This window comes from Colletes gigas, unplaced genomic scaffold (genome assembly GCF_013123115.1).
Source record: "Colletes gigas isolate AHSC1104 unplaced genomic scaffold, ASM1312311v1 Colletes_gigas_Sc00001, whole genome shotgun sequence".
NCBI lineage: Eukaryota > Metazoa > Arthropoda > Insecta > Hymenoptera > Colletidae > Colletes > Colletes gigas.
The window spans coordinates 9,515,874-9,529,965 of record NW_025106630.1 but is presented as its reverse complement, the minus strand read 5'-3'; the positions used below and the strand labels follow the sequence as shown (position 1 = coordinate 9,529,965).

General features: G+C 45.0%; 1 protein-coding gene across 2 annotated transcripts in view; it reads left to right on the top strand.

The window, feature by feature from the left end:
• Positions 1-2,025: 2,025 nt before the first annotated feature.
• The window catches only part of LOC122395538, a 29,775-nt gene continuing 17,708 nt past the window's right edge, over positions 2,026-14,092 (top strand). Inside the window, exon 1 of one of the 2 annotated variants that reach the window (XM_043393198.1) lies at positions 2,026-2,366. Coding sequence is in view for 1 of the 2 variants with exons in the window: in XM_043393190.1 (XP_043249125.1) it covers positions 6,127-6,177 (51 nt within the window). In the remaining variant the exon portion in view is untranslated. Of the gene's footprint in view, positions 2,367-5,890; positions 6,178-14,092 lie in introns of those variants that run through there. The other variant, XM_043393190.1, reaches the window with a different exon arrangement.

Sequence of the window (14,092 nt, the reverse complement as noted above, 5' to 3'; positions counted from 1 at the left end):
TCATTATTTCCTTCCTTAATTTCGTGAAACTATTTATAACTATTTATATACATATACTTTTTTATGTACTTGGAAGATTCCTAATGAAAATATTTTTAATGCCATATAATTACGGATGAAACTCTTCGATACGAACACTACGTAAGGACGTAATTTGTACGAAACACACGAACGTTTAGTAATTTTTTGTCAAATTTTTTTCACCAGCGATCGATGTTGTACATTGTACCACGCGATAGAAATAAAATCGATCGTAAACGAAAGTCCATTCAGGACGGTTAATTAGCTGTTTGGCGAGTAGCTGTACACAACTAGCCAGTTCGACGCAAGGGTAACGAACCCGATGCGTGCATTTACGTTCCGGCCATTATCCGTTCCGTCCAAGCTTTCCGATGTATGCAAATGCTTCTCGCGCTAGTGCAACACCGGCTATCGTTATTCCTGGTTTTTAAGCAAAAATTACTGCGCGTCACGATACCTTTCCACGGAAATTTCTTTTCGCTTTCTTGTTATTACCGTTGTTTCTATTAACGTATCGCGCGGAGATTCCTTCGCGTGTCAGCGATGTTCATTCGGACAAACGTAACCACGATCGAAAGGATCGTCGAGCGTAAGGATTTTTCTAATAGCTTTCTCCATCGTTTGATCGTTCCCTTGCATTATTTTCATTTCTTGTTTAAGTAAACTAAACATTTTGTCGTTACTCGGCTTATTTTCATTTCAACGTATGTTTTATCTTGTTTATAGTTTAATACCAGAACTACCGGAAATGGTCAAAATGGTTCGTAATCTCTAGTGAAAAACTGTTAAAAATGCTCACTCGGTTGGACTTTTGCAAAACCGTGATTTTCTATAAGAGAACGAGTAAACATTTATTCCCATTGCATTGTACCGTGGGGTCGATTCCCGTACTCGCCGCCAGAGGGACCGTTTCTCACGCAAGCACTCGATCGACCTTCCACTATCCCGGCGTCTGAGGCAGGGTCTGCTAGGATGCATTACCGAAATCCTCATGGACACCTCATGAAATCCTCATGGGCCGACTGGTAGTGCCCCCGGACGGACTCTTACCCGGTTAAAACACCACGATGACCATTCTCAGTCGTCTGACGGGGAACTCTATAGTGAGCCATCACAGAGTCCCCCGCAGCGCCGTGCTTTTTCAAGCCCCTGGCGGTGGTAGGCAATCCTCCCACCGCATTTCCACTGAACCGTAAGCGTCTGGTCACCAACGTCCGCGGCCCCGGGGTGACATGGGACCAAGCCGTCGGTCACGGGGCCACGTTGATTGCAGGACTCACCCGCGGCAAATAACCCATGAGTTTGGGTGAGCTACCAGCCTGAGAAGGCTGATGACCCCATCCGCCACCAGGAGACGCGCCACGTAGAGGTTCACCTCCCCTGCCACCTGGACAACCAAACGGGTGCGTGGATCTACATGCCTCCACTGGCCTCTGTTGACTGCTGCTGACCACTCCAGATACTTTTGACAATCTATAACGATTAAGACTTTTTTTTAAATTCAACGGTGCACGAGCAATTAAGAATTGCATCTTTTCTTTAAGTGGAAATGCATATTTTTTATTGCACAGATCCATTCCACTGTTCATTTTACGTAAAACATAATTAAGATATCTTGGGGGAAAAAAATGATTAGTTCTCGAGATATTTTCAAGAAACACATTTATTGAAGAAGATGCTCGAACGCCTCTCACGAGTATGAGAGAACAGATCGTATTGGTTATGATATATCGCGGTACAGTGAATGTCCTCTCCGTACAGGATTTTCAAGTTCAGCGCGACAGTCGAGCGAGCAGTCGCGCAACGAGCCGAGAACACGGCGCGTACGTAGGAGGACGAAAAGGATGGGCAAACGAGAAACGCACGGACGCGTTAATTGCGCGAGAAGGTGGACGAGTGTTGCACTGCGTTGCATTGTGCGCAATTGCGCACGAATCCGGGCGTGCTTGGCGCTTCGCGCGCGCCTCCTCGTCGCGTCGTACAATACGAACGCGAGGCTCCACCGTTCGTGGGAGCTGCGCCGAGCGTCCGAGCCTCAGTCCACCGTCGACCTTCGTGCGCGTCGGTTCGATTCGATGTCCGGTGTCTCGCCACGTAACCGCCTGCTCCGTCTCGCTGGTCGTCCTTCGTCCTAAATCGCGGTTCGAGCCGCGTATCCAGCGAAAGAGAATCCAGAAAGATCGTCGCGCGGAAGCCGTGCGTCGATTGGAATTGGAGCTGACGTTTCGAAGCTCGCACCATGCACCACCATCGTCGCGTTTGAATCTTCGGCGTTGCTTTCGGAACCGTAACATTGGATATCGAGGAGGCTCGTTCGCAAACCACCCGGCCCCCCTCAGGCAAACGTGAGTATCCACCTACGTCCTATCTTTACGCGCGACAATTCGCTGGGCGCGATCGACGACGATCGAACGGATCCTCGTTCGACACCATCGACTGGACGTCCGCCCGCATCGCGGAGAAAGCAGCGTCGACCGGCGTTGCGTGGGACGCGGGCACCGCGATTCGTGACGCAAGCACGCAAGCTGCGAAAGAACTCACGTAGATATATGCCCAGAATCCGTGTTCCGTTTCGTTCTCGCTACGGTGTCCGGAACAGGTCCGTCGTTTCGATGAAATTTACGTAACCGATAGATCCTATTAGTTGTCTCGGGTATCATCCATCGTAGGAAAGAAATGATTCTGAAAACGGTATCACCCGTACAATCGATCACTATTTCTGTCGAAATTTTACAAATAATTTAGCCTCGAATTTGTAACTTTGTATAATTCCTCGCTCGATACCAGTTAAATAAATATTCCTAATTAGAGACCCAGAAGGTATTGGTTGGTTCTTCTCGATATCTTGGAGCAGCGAAACTTGGTGTATTCTCGCTTGCATGTTCTTCCGAGAAGCCTCGAAGGTATCAACAACGACGAAACCGACACCTTTTTTATTCGCAATCGGGAATTTTTATTCCAACTTTGTTAAGTCTAATTCGTTATGGTATTTTGTTCCGTGGTACGTAAAATATCACATTTCCAGCAATTTAGATCACAGTTTGCCTCTGAGATTTTTGTGATTTGAACTGTTTCACTAGAGCGCAATAGGAGTGTCACGTTTACTGTAATTTACCTTTCAATTTCCATTCTATCTACTATCGTGCAATTCTTCCCAATAGCCAAGTTTAATTTTTTTTGGGGGGGTTGCGTCAAAGTTTTCGCAAAGAATGAACGGTTGAAAAAAGTCGAGAACTGCGAGAGACATCGAAGAAAAATTTCGTAAGAATTAATTAATTATTGAAAGATCCAATATCCATGTGATTTTTCTTCGATAATTACACAGCAACTCACCGTTTCAGGAATACGCTGAAGGGATCATTTCACTGTTTGCACGCTTCTGAACGTTTAATTAAGAATATTGGTTTAACGAACGAATCTAAAATTACCGAGGATCGAGGTAACGACTCGAAGGTGATCGGTACGAAAATTAGGCGGTCTTTCGAGAGCAATGGCGGGGGAAGGACGAGACGTTTGTCGCGTTCTCCGATCCGGGAGGGCGAGTTTCGCAAAAGTTTCGTCGTAGGGCATCCGACTTTCACGGTTGGCGGGTCTTTCCGTCGTACTTGGACGAAAGTTCGAAAGTTTTCCGCGGTCTGGTCGCTCGTTCGATCGGGCTGGGGTAGTTCCAGGCACCTGTGCGCAATCCCGCTTTCCTCCGAATTAGTTCCAGCGTTTGGCTCACCCCTGGCAGGGTCACGAACTCGCTGGGAATCGAAGATTTCCGACCCGCTGAGCCCGCCGGAGACGCGAATCACTATCCGCTTAGTTTCCTTTAACGAGGACAACAAAGCGTTCGTTAACCGTGATTTCGTCCTGGCGCGCAGGACTCGTAACGCTCGGTAGACTTGCATGAGCGTCTCTTCAACGAGGACGAAAGGGTTTCAAACTCCCTCGAGACGTAGGAAAATGTCCGTTCTTTGGTGTATTTGCTTTGCAAACACTTTTTGTCACTCGCATTCGTTGACCTTTAAGTGGACTTTGAATGTTGATTTTTACCAAATTGGTAAATGGACAATCAACTTTAAAGCATTTCAAAAATAATGTACTACTGGAGGATTACATAAATTTTCAAATAATTACAATTTACATATATTGCACGATATTAGTTTAAACTTGCGGATGACCAAATAATCCACTTAAGGGTTGAGGGAGGAGAAAATAATTTCAAACCTTCATTGATCTCCATTTTATGTCATCTTCGCGCGTCTTCCATAAAGTATATCGTCAAATTTGAAAGAGAAACGCATTTTAAAAGCATTCTAAACGCCCAGATCCTCGAGTCATGCAAACGCGCTCGTCGCCCGACCGCGGGAACGATTCCGTGTTCAGATCCGGTCGCTCGTGTCTCGTTTTCCTCGACGTCCTCGCGAGATTGCGTGAGAAGCCGACATCCTGAGATACCAGGTTTTAGTTCGCGCGAAACTCGTGCGAAACGCTCCCGAGGAAAAACCTTTTCCCGTGGGAAGTGTTTCGACGTAGCTCCTCGATTGTAAAAAAATGTCGCGTCAACTAAAAAAGCGCAACGTCTGAGGTTGAATATCGTGGCGTCATCACTCGTGCTCGCCGCCAGAGGGCTAACCCTCTCGCAAGCGCTCTAATTTTTAACCTTACCGATGAATTCACTCTCTCGTTTCCATTCTCGATTTCCCGCGACCAGCAAAGCAGCGCCACAAATATTAAAAGTTGAGAAGCAGTGGACGAGCGACCATCGAAATTTAGAAACGGTTCGCGAACGAAAGTTTCCGAGTTTAGGACGAGTCGGTCGTAGAGAAACCGCGGCCCCGTTTTCCGGTTTGCGTGAAACGCGAAAAACGTTCGACGCTGGAACGTGACGGACAAAGGAAAGAAAAAGAAGAAGAAGAAAAAAAGAAGCTATTCGCATACACGGTCGGCGAACCGCGTGTTTCCTTATCGAGATCGATCGCGGCTAGCGTACATCGAATCGTACCTGTAATCGAAGCGTGTCGGCGAGCAACGCGCCACCCGTTACTGCAATTAATTTTCCCGCGATTCACGGGGAATCGATATATATCGATCGTCGTGTCGGTCGAACGCGCACCGAACGCTTCCGCTTCGAGTCGTCCTCGCGTATCTCGTGGGATCGCCGCGCTACCCTGGCGAACGTTATAATTTATATTACAATACGAAACGCAAATAATCTAAATCTAAATCTAAACGCAAACACGCGGGCCGCTTGCACGTTGCTCGTTAAAGGAAAATTGAAGTTATTAACGCATCAACGACGGGGCATTTTTGCTGAAACTTTCCTGTACGACTTCGAGTGCAGTGATTTCGTAATAATCGGTTTCCCAGTCGCGATGCACGGAGTGGTCGATAAATCGAGCCGCGAAACAACGATATGCGAGCCAAGCACAATTAATGGCGAGACGCGTGGATGCGCGAAATCGCGTCGCCGATTAAACCGACTCGAATGGCACGCATGGAAATTGGATTAGTGTGTCAGGCACACGCGACGCGGACGCGATTCGTTGCGTGGTCGAACGTCGAGCCTCTGCAATTTCGTTTCTCGTAACAACGCAAAACAAACGAAGATATTTATAAATACCCGACGAGATTTGCGAACCAAATTAATACAGTTTCAACGTCTATTTAGAAGCATACGATTACGTACGTAAAATAGCGGGCAGTTCGTTTCCAGCGCGATCGGACGAGCAAGTTCTTCGATCGACACCGACGAACTTTTCGTTCGATTTCTTTTTTTTTTATTGGAACATCGTAGACTTTGGAGGGGTTATTCTCCAAGAAGATGGACGTTTTAATTTCCGCGTCGGTGGATCGCGGAGCATTATGGACGTAGAGCGTTGTCGTACCGCAAACAAGGGCGCGGCGACCGTTTTATCGGGATATTAAGAAATCCTGACGTCATCGCCTTAATGCGACGAGCAAACAATAAATTCCCGTCGATCCACAGTCTTGGGTTAACGTCGAGCGTGTTCGTACGTGGCTTCACACACGGTTCGTTTACCATTGCCCGATGTTAATGCAACGATGCGTTAAGGGATACGCGCGTCCTCGCGGACTTGACCGAACAATAACAGAGGAATGGCAGCTAACAGTAGTGCAATCAGAGGCCTCCACGATGCGCGAACCAAGGTACGAACGTTACGATTCGCGAACGTGTCTGTGACGCGCCTATTTTTCAATTTAACATCGTCCAAATGCGCTCTTGTATCTCGAAAATGCTTCGCAGTCCGATGGACGCCATCTTGATTTGGTCCGAGTCCATTAGCATCGCTGAAGAAACGCAGTATTTATTTGTTTAATCCTTTGACGACACGATTAAAGTTTTATTTATTTATTTAGCAAATAAATATTCAACGATTATTTTATTTTTCGAAGTTGCGCCATAAAATTCCATCGACATTTTCCGTCCTTCTTATTGATAGAAATTTGTCGGAGCGCAAAGGGTTAAATCGCAGTCGTCCTCGAAGAGATCCAAACGATTGCAGTACCGTCTTTTTTTACGCGACGCGTAATATTGATTTCCAAGATCGGAGACCGCGAGTTTTCTCGTTTCGATCTTTCTTTCGTTGCAATTTCGATCCGGAGAGACATAGATCGACAGAATCGTTTCTCTCGTTGCTGACTTCGCGACCCAGAAACGAGCAACGACGCGCTCGAATCGTAGTACGTTCAATTCGATTAAAGGGCGATTGAACTCAAACTTGGTATTACGTCACGGAATTGGAATACCGCGGGATTAGGTTCCCGGGTCGCGATCGACTCCCGTTCCCCGGACTATCGATCGTCTATAATCTTTTCCAACTCGTAAGCGCGAGCAAACGCACCACACCAGAGTTTCTCTACCCTGGTCCCATAACTTTGACAAAATCGGTCCAAACATTGCCTCTGTTCTCTTATCTTGCAATTGAATCAAGCCTAATTGCTGATAAGGCGCTAACCCCTTGCCATACAATGACGTGTCCGACTCGTCACATATTCTTGATGTCAAGTTTCACAATTACGAGGTCACTCGTAAAACAAATCTACTTTTCTTTCGTGACAATTCCTTGAAGGAACAAATTTAAACAAAATTAAATACACATTATAATGGAAAATTTGTGTCGTATTTGTTCTCTACTTAATTTACATAATTAAGATTTAGAGCATTATTAGACTAGACCACGAGTTTCTTTCTACGACAGTTACATAAAATTGTGAACATGGTCGAACAACCACTAAAAGTCCAAATTTTTCTCTATATTTTTAGCACCATTCACGCGAAACGAATCAAAATTTACGTATTCGTATGCTTTCGTTCTCGTAGATGTTTTGTTCGTCGACGTTTTAGAATCGTAGCCAAAATACTGCCCCGTTCTGATAACCCTGATCGGCTGAAATAGTTGGAAACGACTATGGTAAAAAGTTTACGCAACGATGCGGGATCGGGACTCGCGTGAATCACGATCCGGTTTGATTTTTCGCTTCTTACGTCGGGTTTGCATCGAGCGTCGATGACCTTTCGCGATCCGCCTTCCGAAGCATCGCGGAAACAAAAGTCGAAGGCTAGTTGTGCATAAATTTGCAGCCATAGTCTTGGCCAGTCAGACGTTGACGCATCGATCGCGACCTTCCAACGCGGAATCGTCGCTCGTCTCTTTGTGATCGAGAAGATCAAAGATCAGCTTCCTAAAAAATAACTCTTACAAACACAATACAACTATTATAATTTGTTAGAAGTGGTCGAGTTCATTTTGGTAGATACATGCATCGTTACAAAATTCATTTATGATAATTGTAGTCTAACACAGTATTGTTTAAAGACTCTTCGATAGTTTTAAGTCATAAATAGAAATCCCAAAAGTCGTGTACTTCGGAGAATTTTTACAGAATTTGTTATTCGTTAATTCTCTGAATATTCGGTTCCGCGTCATTTTTAGAGCAAATCCGCCGTTTGTTTCTTAAACGTAAATGTAAATACGCCTCTGTGTAAAATGGAAAGGCAACGGTACGAGGAAGCGCGAATCGTGTGCAAGCGCAAGTGCAACATTCGTGGTCGGTGAAATCGGGAATCTAGGATTTCGCGAGACCGACTGCCGCACGATCCCCCCGGATATCCGTTTCTGTTACGAGCAACCGAACCTCGCGAAGCCCGTTCACCCGCGACATTGAAAGTTACGACCGGAGAAATCGGCGTGCTCCGTTTTGCCCGACCACCGAGTTACCTATGCCTCTCGATGTAACACGATCTCTGCGAGCTGCGATACACTGCGACAAAGACACTCGATCGTTCAACAGTATTTCCTCCTGCAACCCTTACACAGGGGTTGGAAACAATCTCACGATTAAAACTATCCTTGCATCGTATCGTGCATTAATTATTTCTATTTTGTTTTCCCTCGCGTATTACTTCTCTTTGTACCAAAGGATCTTTACCGTTATTAAATGGATAGTAATGATAATAAGCTAGAACTGATATGCCCACAATTAATAATAATTTAATAATGGTAAAAATACGCGAGGCAAAACAAAATAGAAATAATTAATAAGGATAGTTTTAGACTTCTTGAGGATCGTTCAATTATATCATATAATATAATTCTTATATTAGAATTTTTCGAGGAATTCTTGGTCGTGTCGTGCGGAATACAGTTCGGGGAACGCTGTTCCTAGGGTTAACGCGCGTAACTGTTGCTCGCCAATAAGAATTTCTGCCGTGCAATCGTCCGACAACCGTTGCGTTCGCTCACATCCGTGGAAATCGTACTGAAAAGGCAAGTCTATCCGGCGAATAGTTTGCCTCGAGATCGGCGAATTCGCCTTCGTTCCTCTCGAATCGAATAATCGTAGCTTTCATTTGCCGCCAGAGACGGGCACTTCGTTGCAGGTCGAATAAAATTGTACAAATTTTGTAACGAGACGGTCGACGCTTTCAACACGAAGGGAGCAAAAATGTCGCGGTGGTAAATCGATACGCGTGTTTTTGTTCGTCATATTTCGTCGTAATAAAATTCTGCCCGTCTCTGGCACCGAGAGATGCTCGTCGTGCAACATTTCGTCGAGAAGAAACACGAAGAAGAAAAGGATCCAGAGGGCCTCGAGGCCCTCGTTGGACGGGTTCATCGACCTATCGTCTGGTCTCCTCAGCCTTTCGTTCTTCACCTTTCTCTCGATCTTCCTTCGGGCTCTTCTCTCTGCTGGTCAGCCAAACGACCGAACCCTTCCACAGGTTCGAGAGAAATTCTCCAGACACTTTTACCAGAACTCTCCGCAAAAAACTCTTTCCACTGGAAGAGAATACTACCATGTTGATAATATTAGAGAAATGTCCGTCGCCCTTATACTAGGAACATTTAATTTCTTTGCATAGAAAAGTGCCACGAAAGGAAATCGTACGAAGACTAATTAAATCGTTACCTATTAACTATCGAGGATAACTAATTATCTCCTATAGTAAATAACATCCACCGGTACTGGTCAGTATAGAAGATCGACGTGTATGGATGAATAGTAGATGAATAGTCGATAGAGGTTGTGAGAAAGACGAGTCGAGCGTGGCCCTCTGCTGGCGAGCGCGGAAACCGTCGTCACAGGTTAATTTGTTTCCTTATCGCGAAGCGGGACGGTGGGTGTATTATTTGAAAACCCGTTCGCATAAAATCTGTACAAACGTGAAAACGGAGGTAGTTTATGCGAAACAAGAGGAGAGAGAAAGAGCGAACAGCGGCGCAGGGACGCGGTCAAAGCTAATTGCAGCTTCGAAAGGTTCTCCCAGCTAATGACAGGGGACTCTTTCCGCGCGCTCGCGCCGAAGATTTCGTTTCCGGTTTCCGTGCAACGAGTAATCGATGGCCGACCCAAACTGCTTACGAAAGAACGCGTGAAATCCTTCCCTCGTAGTCTCGATTGCATTTGGATAAATTTATTTAATAGGTTCTCTGCCAGTTCGGTTGGTTTTTTAAGCTGGATCATAGTTTTCGTCTCCTTGGACGTTTCTCATTTATCATGGAATTATTTTTTTTTTTCGGAGAGGTACCCCGTTCGATTACGCAACGAAGACTTAAATGCCCATAATTGATTCGGAGCACCTTTGAAAAATACACCAGTTTTTCACACCGACTGTTTACACGTCTAAACTAGATCGTCCGGATGATCTATTGCGCGAGTGTGTAATTTATGTGACGTTAACAACCACGCTTCGGAATTGATAAATCTGTTCCCGTCTTTTACTGTTTCTTTTAACACATTCCACGCGGACGTATCGTTGCAAGACTATTCCCAATAGCTGTTAATATTTTTGTAGTTCCGTTCTGACCCACATGCCGCGTCATTGATCTCGAACGCGTTGGGAACTATTTCGTTTCGCAACGTTTTATATTCTCATAACATTGCATTAGCATAGACTGATTTAGGCAGTTTCCAGTCGTATCTCCGTTGCGTATCCAGGACGTAGAAAAACAGGTCGGAACGTTTACTGTTCGATACTCTTCGCGAACTATGCTTGCAGATCTGTCTTCGGCTGGAATAAAAAAGCAACAATTTTCCGCGCCAGCCGTGCATAATTATCGGTTATAGGAGACGGTTTCGCGCAGCCCGTGTATCGGAGTTAGCATAGTTGTTACGTTTCCCTGCGAGCAATAATTATCTGCAACGATAGGCATTCCAGCGATCAAAATTATCGAAAAACAAATATACGGCGGAAATAAATAACGAACGCAGATAATTATAGCCGCGATCGAGCACAATTTACGGCCCTCTCGTACGAAGCTGGCAACAAGAGCGTCCGTATTTTTTTAAAAAATCGTCACAAAATTCTGGAAAACGTCGCGTCGGTCACCGGTGGGATATTTTTCTTTTCCCGGACAATGGTCGCGTCAGCTTCGAATCGTTTGCTCGGATAAGCCGCGGCGGCAGAGAGATTTCGTTCCGTGTAAAAGATGCACATATATTTTCCAGTCGGAAGGAACGCGAAGGAGGTCGTCAGAAACGAGATCCGTGTGAATGCATCTTTCCCAGAGCTTCGTATACCCCTTCTCATCCCGTGTCCCTCTTCGGAGACCCTTCTTAGCATTTTCTTCTTTTTTTTCCTTCTTACACAACCGACCGGGAGACGCTCGTCGGAGAATAATCGTCCGCCTAAAGCCGGCTACTCTCGGTGGACTGCACGCACACACGGCAATTAATCGGCGCGAAATTAAACCGGTTTTCACGATGCCTTCTTCGCCGAGCTGGACCCCGTAGAAAATAACGAATATCGATTTCAACGGGACGCCTAGCGAGACGACAATGTAACAAACGGGAGACCCGAGACGATCGACACCGTGGATCGGCAGTATTTTCATTTCGCTCGATAAAAGAGGCGAGAAGCTGTCGATGGTGATCCGCCATCTTGGATTTTGTTCGACTGTAGAGACATTCTCATTTATTTAGTGACGAAAATATCAGTATGGTTGTTCCCTGTTTTCTCGACAATATATTTTTATATCGCTTTTAGAAGACGAGTATTTCCAGAAATACTCTTCTATTTTCCCGTCTTTTCACCGTTTAATTAAAACGGTGCAAGGGTGAGAACAGAAACTGTAGGGCAAAAAGCAGACGAGAAAGTCTTCGCACTTCGAAATTTCGTCACGAAAGGTTCGTTTGCTTTCACCGAACAATGCAGAGAGACAGTGTCTACATTGTTCTCGGTGGAAGCTCGTCGTTTCTTTTTCTACCGGGCCATCCAAGGCAAGGAGCAGTCTCGTGGAAGGGATATTTCGAATAAAATTTAGAAGAGTCATCGATTCGGATTTGTAAAACGATAAGGAACAGGCCTGATCGTAAAGAGATGTAATCGCGTTGAAAAGCGGGTATAACGACGCGCGCACAAAGCCTTCCTTCGTTCTCGGTCGAGTGTCAGGTGTCAAGACCCTGAAACCTCCTTTGAAGCAGGAAGACTGACCGAGAAGACAGGTCCGAACAAGGTCGAATTTGCCATTTGTGGGTCAACTGGTTCGGTGTTCGTTGTTAAAAGCGAGTCCCGCGAACCAACAGGGCGTTATCCAACCCATTAACAAAGAAGAAATAAAAGAGTAATTTTAATCAACGTCGCCCGATAAATCTTCGGGAACGGCGAAACGGTTTTTCATTCGCGAATTCAGTTCCACCGATACCGTCCCTTTTCTAGACCTCTTATTCCCGAACAAAAAGGCGACGGAGCAATAATTCACCGATATAAAGAACCAACCGTGGCCTGGCAGGTTTATAAACTACTTCTTATCAAACCCATTCCGCTAAAAGAGAGAACTATACTTCCTTATAAACAAAGCTATAAATCTCTCGAACCACACTTTCCACAAAACAAACATAGAATTCTGAGCACGCACCGGTGTCTAACGATTATCCGCTATACTTGTTCCGCGCTTTTAATTAACAGTAAATGAAATTAACACCGACTACAGAAGTAGTCGGAACAGCGTTTCCTTTGTCCGCAATTGTCGGTTACGTAACACGTATACTAAAAACATTTTGTACCAACCTTGCCGCGGCGAATATTAAACAGATACGCTTGTAGAGATTACAAACGATACGTATGTGTAAAACAGACGCTCGATGTCCACTGGATGAACGTAAAATACAGCCACACTTTCAATTTCAAATATGACAATTTATAGGAAGAAAAAGCGCGCGAAAAGATTTCTTTCTTTGGTCGTGGCGTCGAACGATAACTTTCGCATATTTTTATATTCGTATAAAATTCTTGCGGCCTCTGGGGGGGGGGGAGGCGATCGTCGAAGAAGAGAGCCTCCCGGAGGACTCGAGAACGAGTTTCAGAGTTGGTTGGCAAAACACGACGAGGGGGATATAAAAGACGTAAACGAGGAGAAGCAATTATATCACCCTATTTGCTTACCCTAAAAGTTCATTGAGCTCAACGAGTTAAATGCTTTTGAAGTCGCGTCCTCCTCCGATGTCCACACGAATTACAACGGTCGGTTAACCGCGGTGATCCTGGCACTAGCTAATGAATCATTAGTGGTCCTGTTACTCCATTAATGCCTCTTAACCCCTGGGAGTCTGTTCCATATCCGGTTGGATCGAGCCAGTCGAGGACAGAGACGAGGCCTCCATCTCGTTTGCGTCATATGTGTGTGATTCTGAAACGCCCGGGGGGCTCCGGAGACGCTGCTCCAACTTTATACATATTCCTTTCTTCTTTCGAACGCCGCGCGCCGATCTCTCGCGATCTTTCGTCTCTAACGCTGTTAATTAACCACGGACACGTTCTACCAGCAGTTTCATTAATTTTCAGCCTGGAAACAAAGTTGTGGGGTTTTTCTCGTTGGCATTTTTCTCATTAATTATATACTGTTACACTTCCACTCGTATTCGTACACTATAATGGAGAATGTTTCTTATGAATTTTTCCTCCATTTATTTTTATCAAAATGTCTTCTTTTTATTACACCATGATTAACTTCTATTCGTGAAGCAGTTTTTTATTAACATTAACCGGGCTAGTATAATACCTAATTAGACGATCGATAGAGATCTACAATATAATAAACAACGTACAACAGATAGAATTATTAATCCCAACGAATACGTGTTCATGAGAAACAAGCTTTTCTTCATTTATAGTAAGTCACCATTGCAGTGTACGACTACAGGTAACTGTACATAGACACATGGTGTTTTTTAGAAATGGTTGACGTTCCAAGTTGACATAACGTATCTTTGTTATTTGCTTCTCGTACACGACGATGCAATTACCAAAGGAATGGGCGATCAGTGTAGACGTAAGTGCATATTAAGACTTGCGTTACGTCTGGATTAGGTTCGAGTCGCTTACTAGACCAACTCTCCGTTCCTTCGAGTACACCCACTAGGTTTCAACCCTTGGAATTTATCGCCGATTCGGTTTGCAATTCCCATTAACTCGATTTACAAGCATAAACTCGTATACCCCGAACAGACCCGTAAAATAGAAAATATCGTTCGGTAATAGTTTCGCGTTAATAAAATTACTTTTATTTATTTTCGTGCTCCAAGTTCCCCCGGGTAGTTAACGAGGTTGCGTATAATAAAC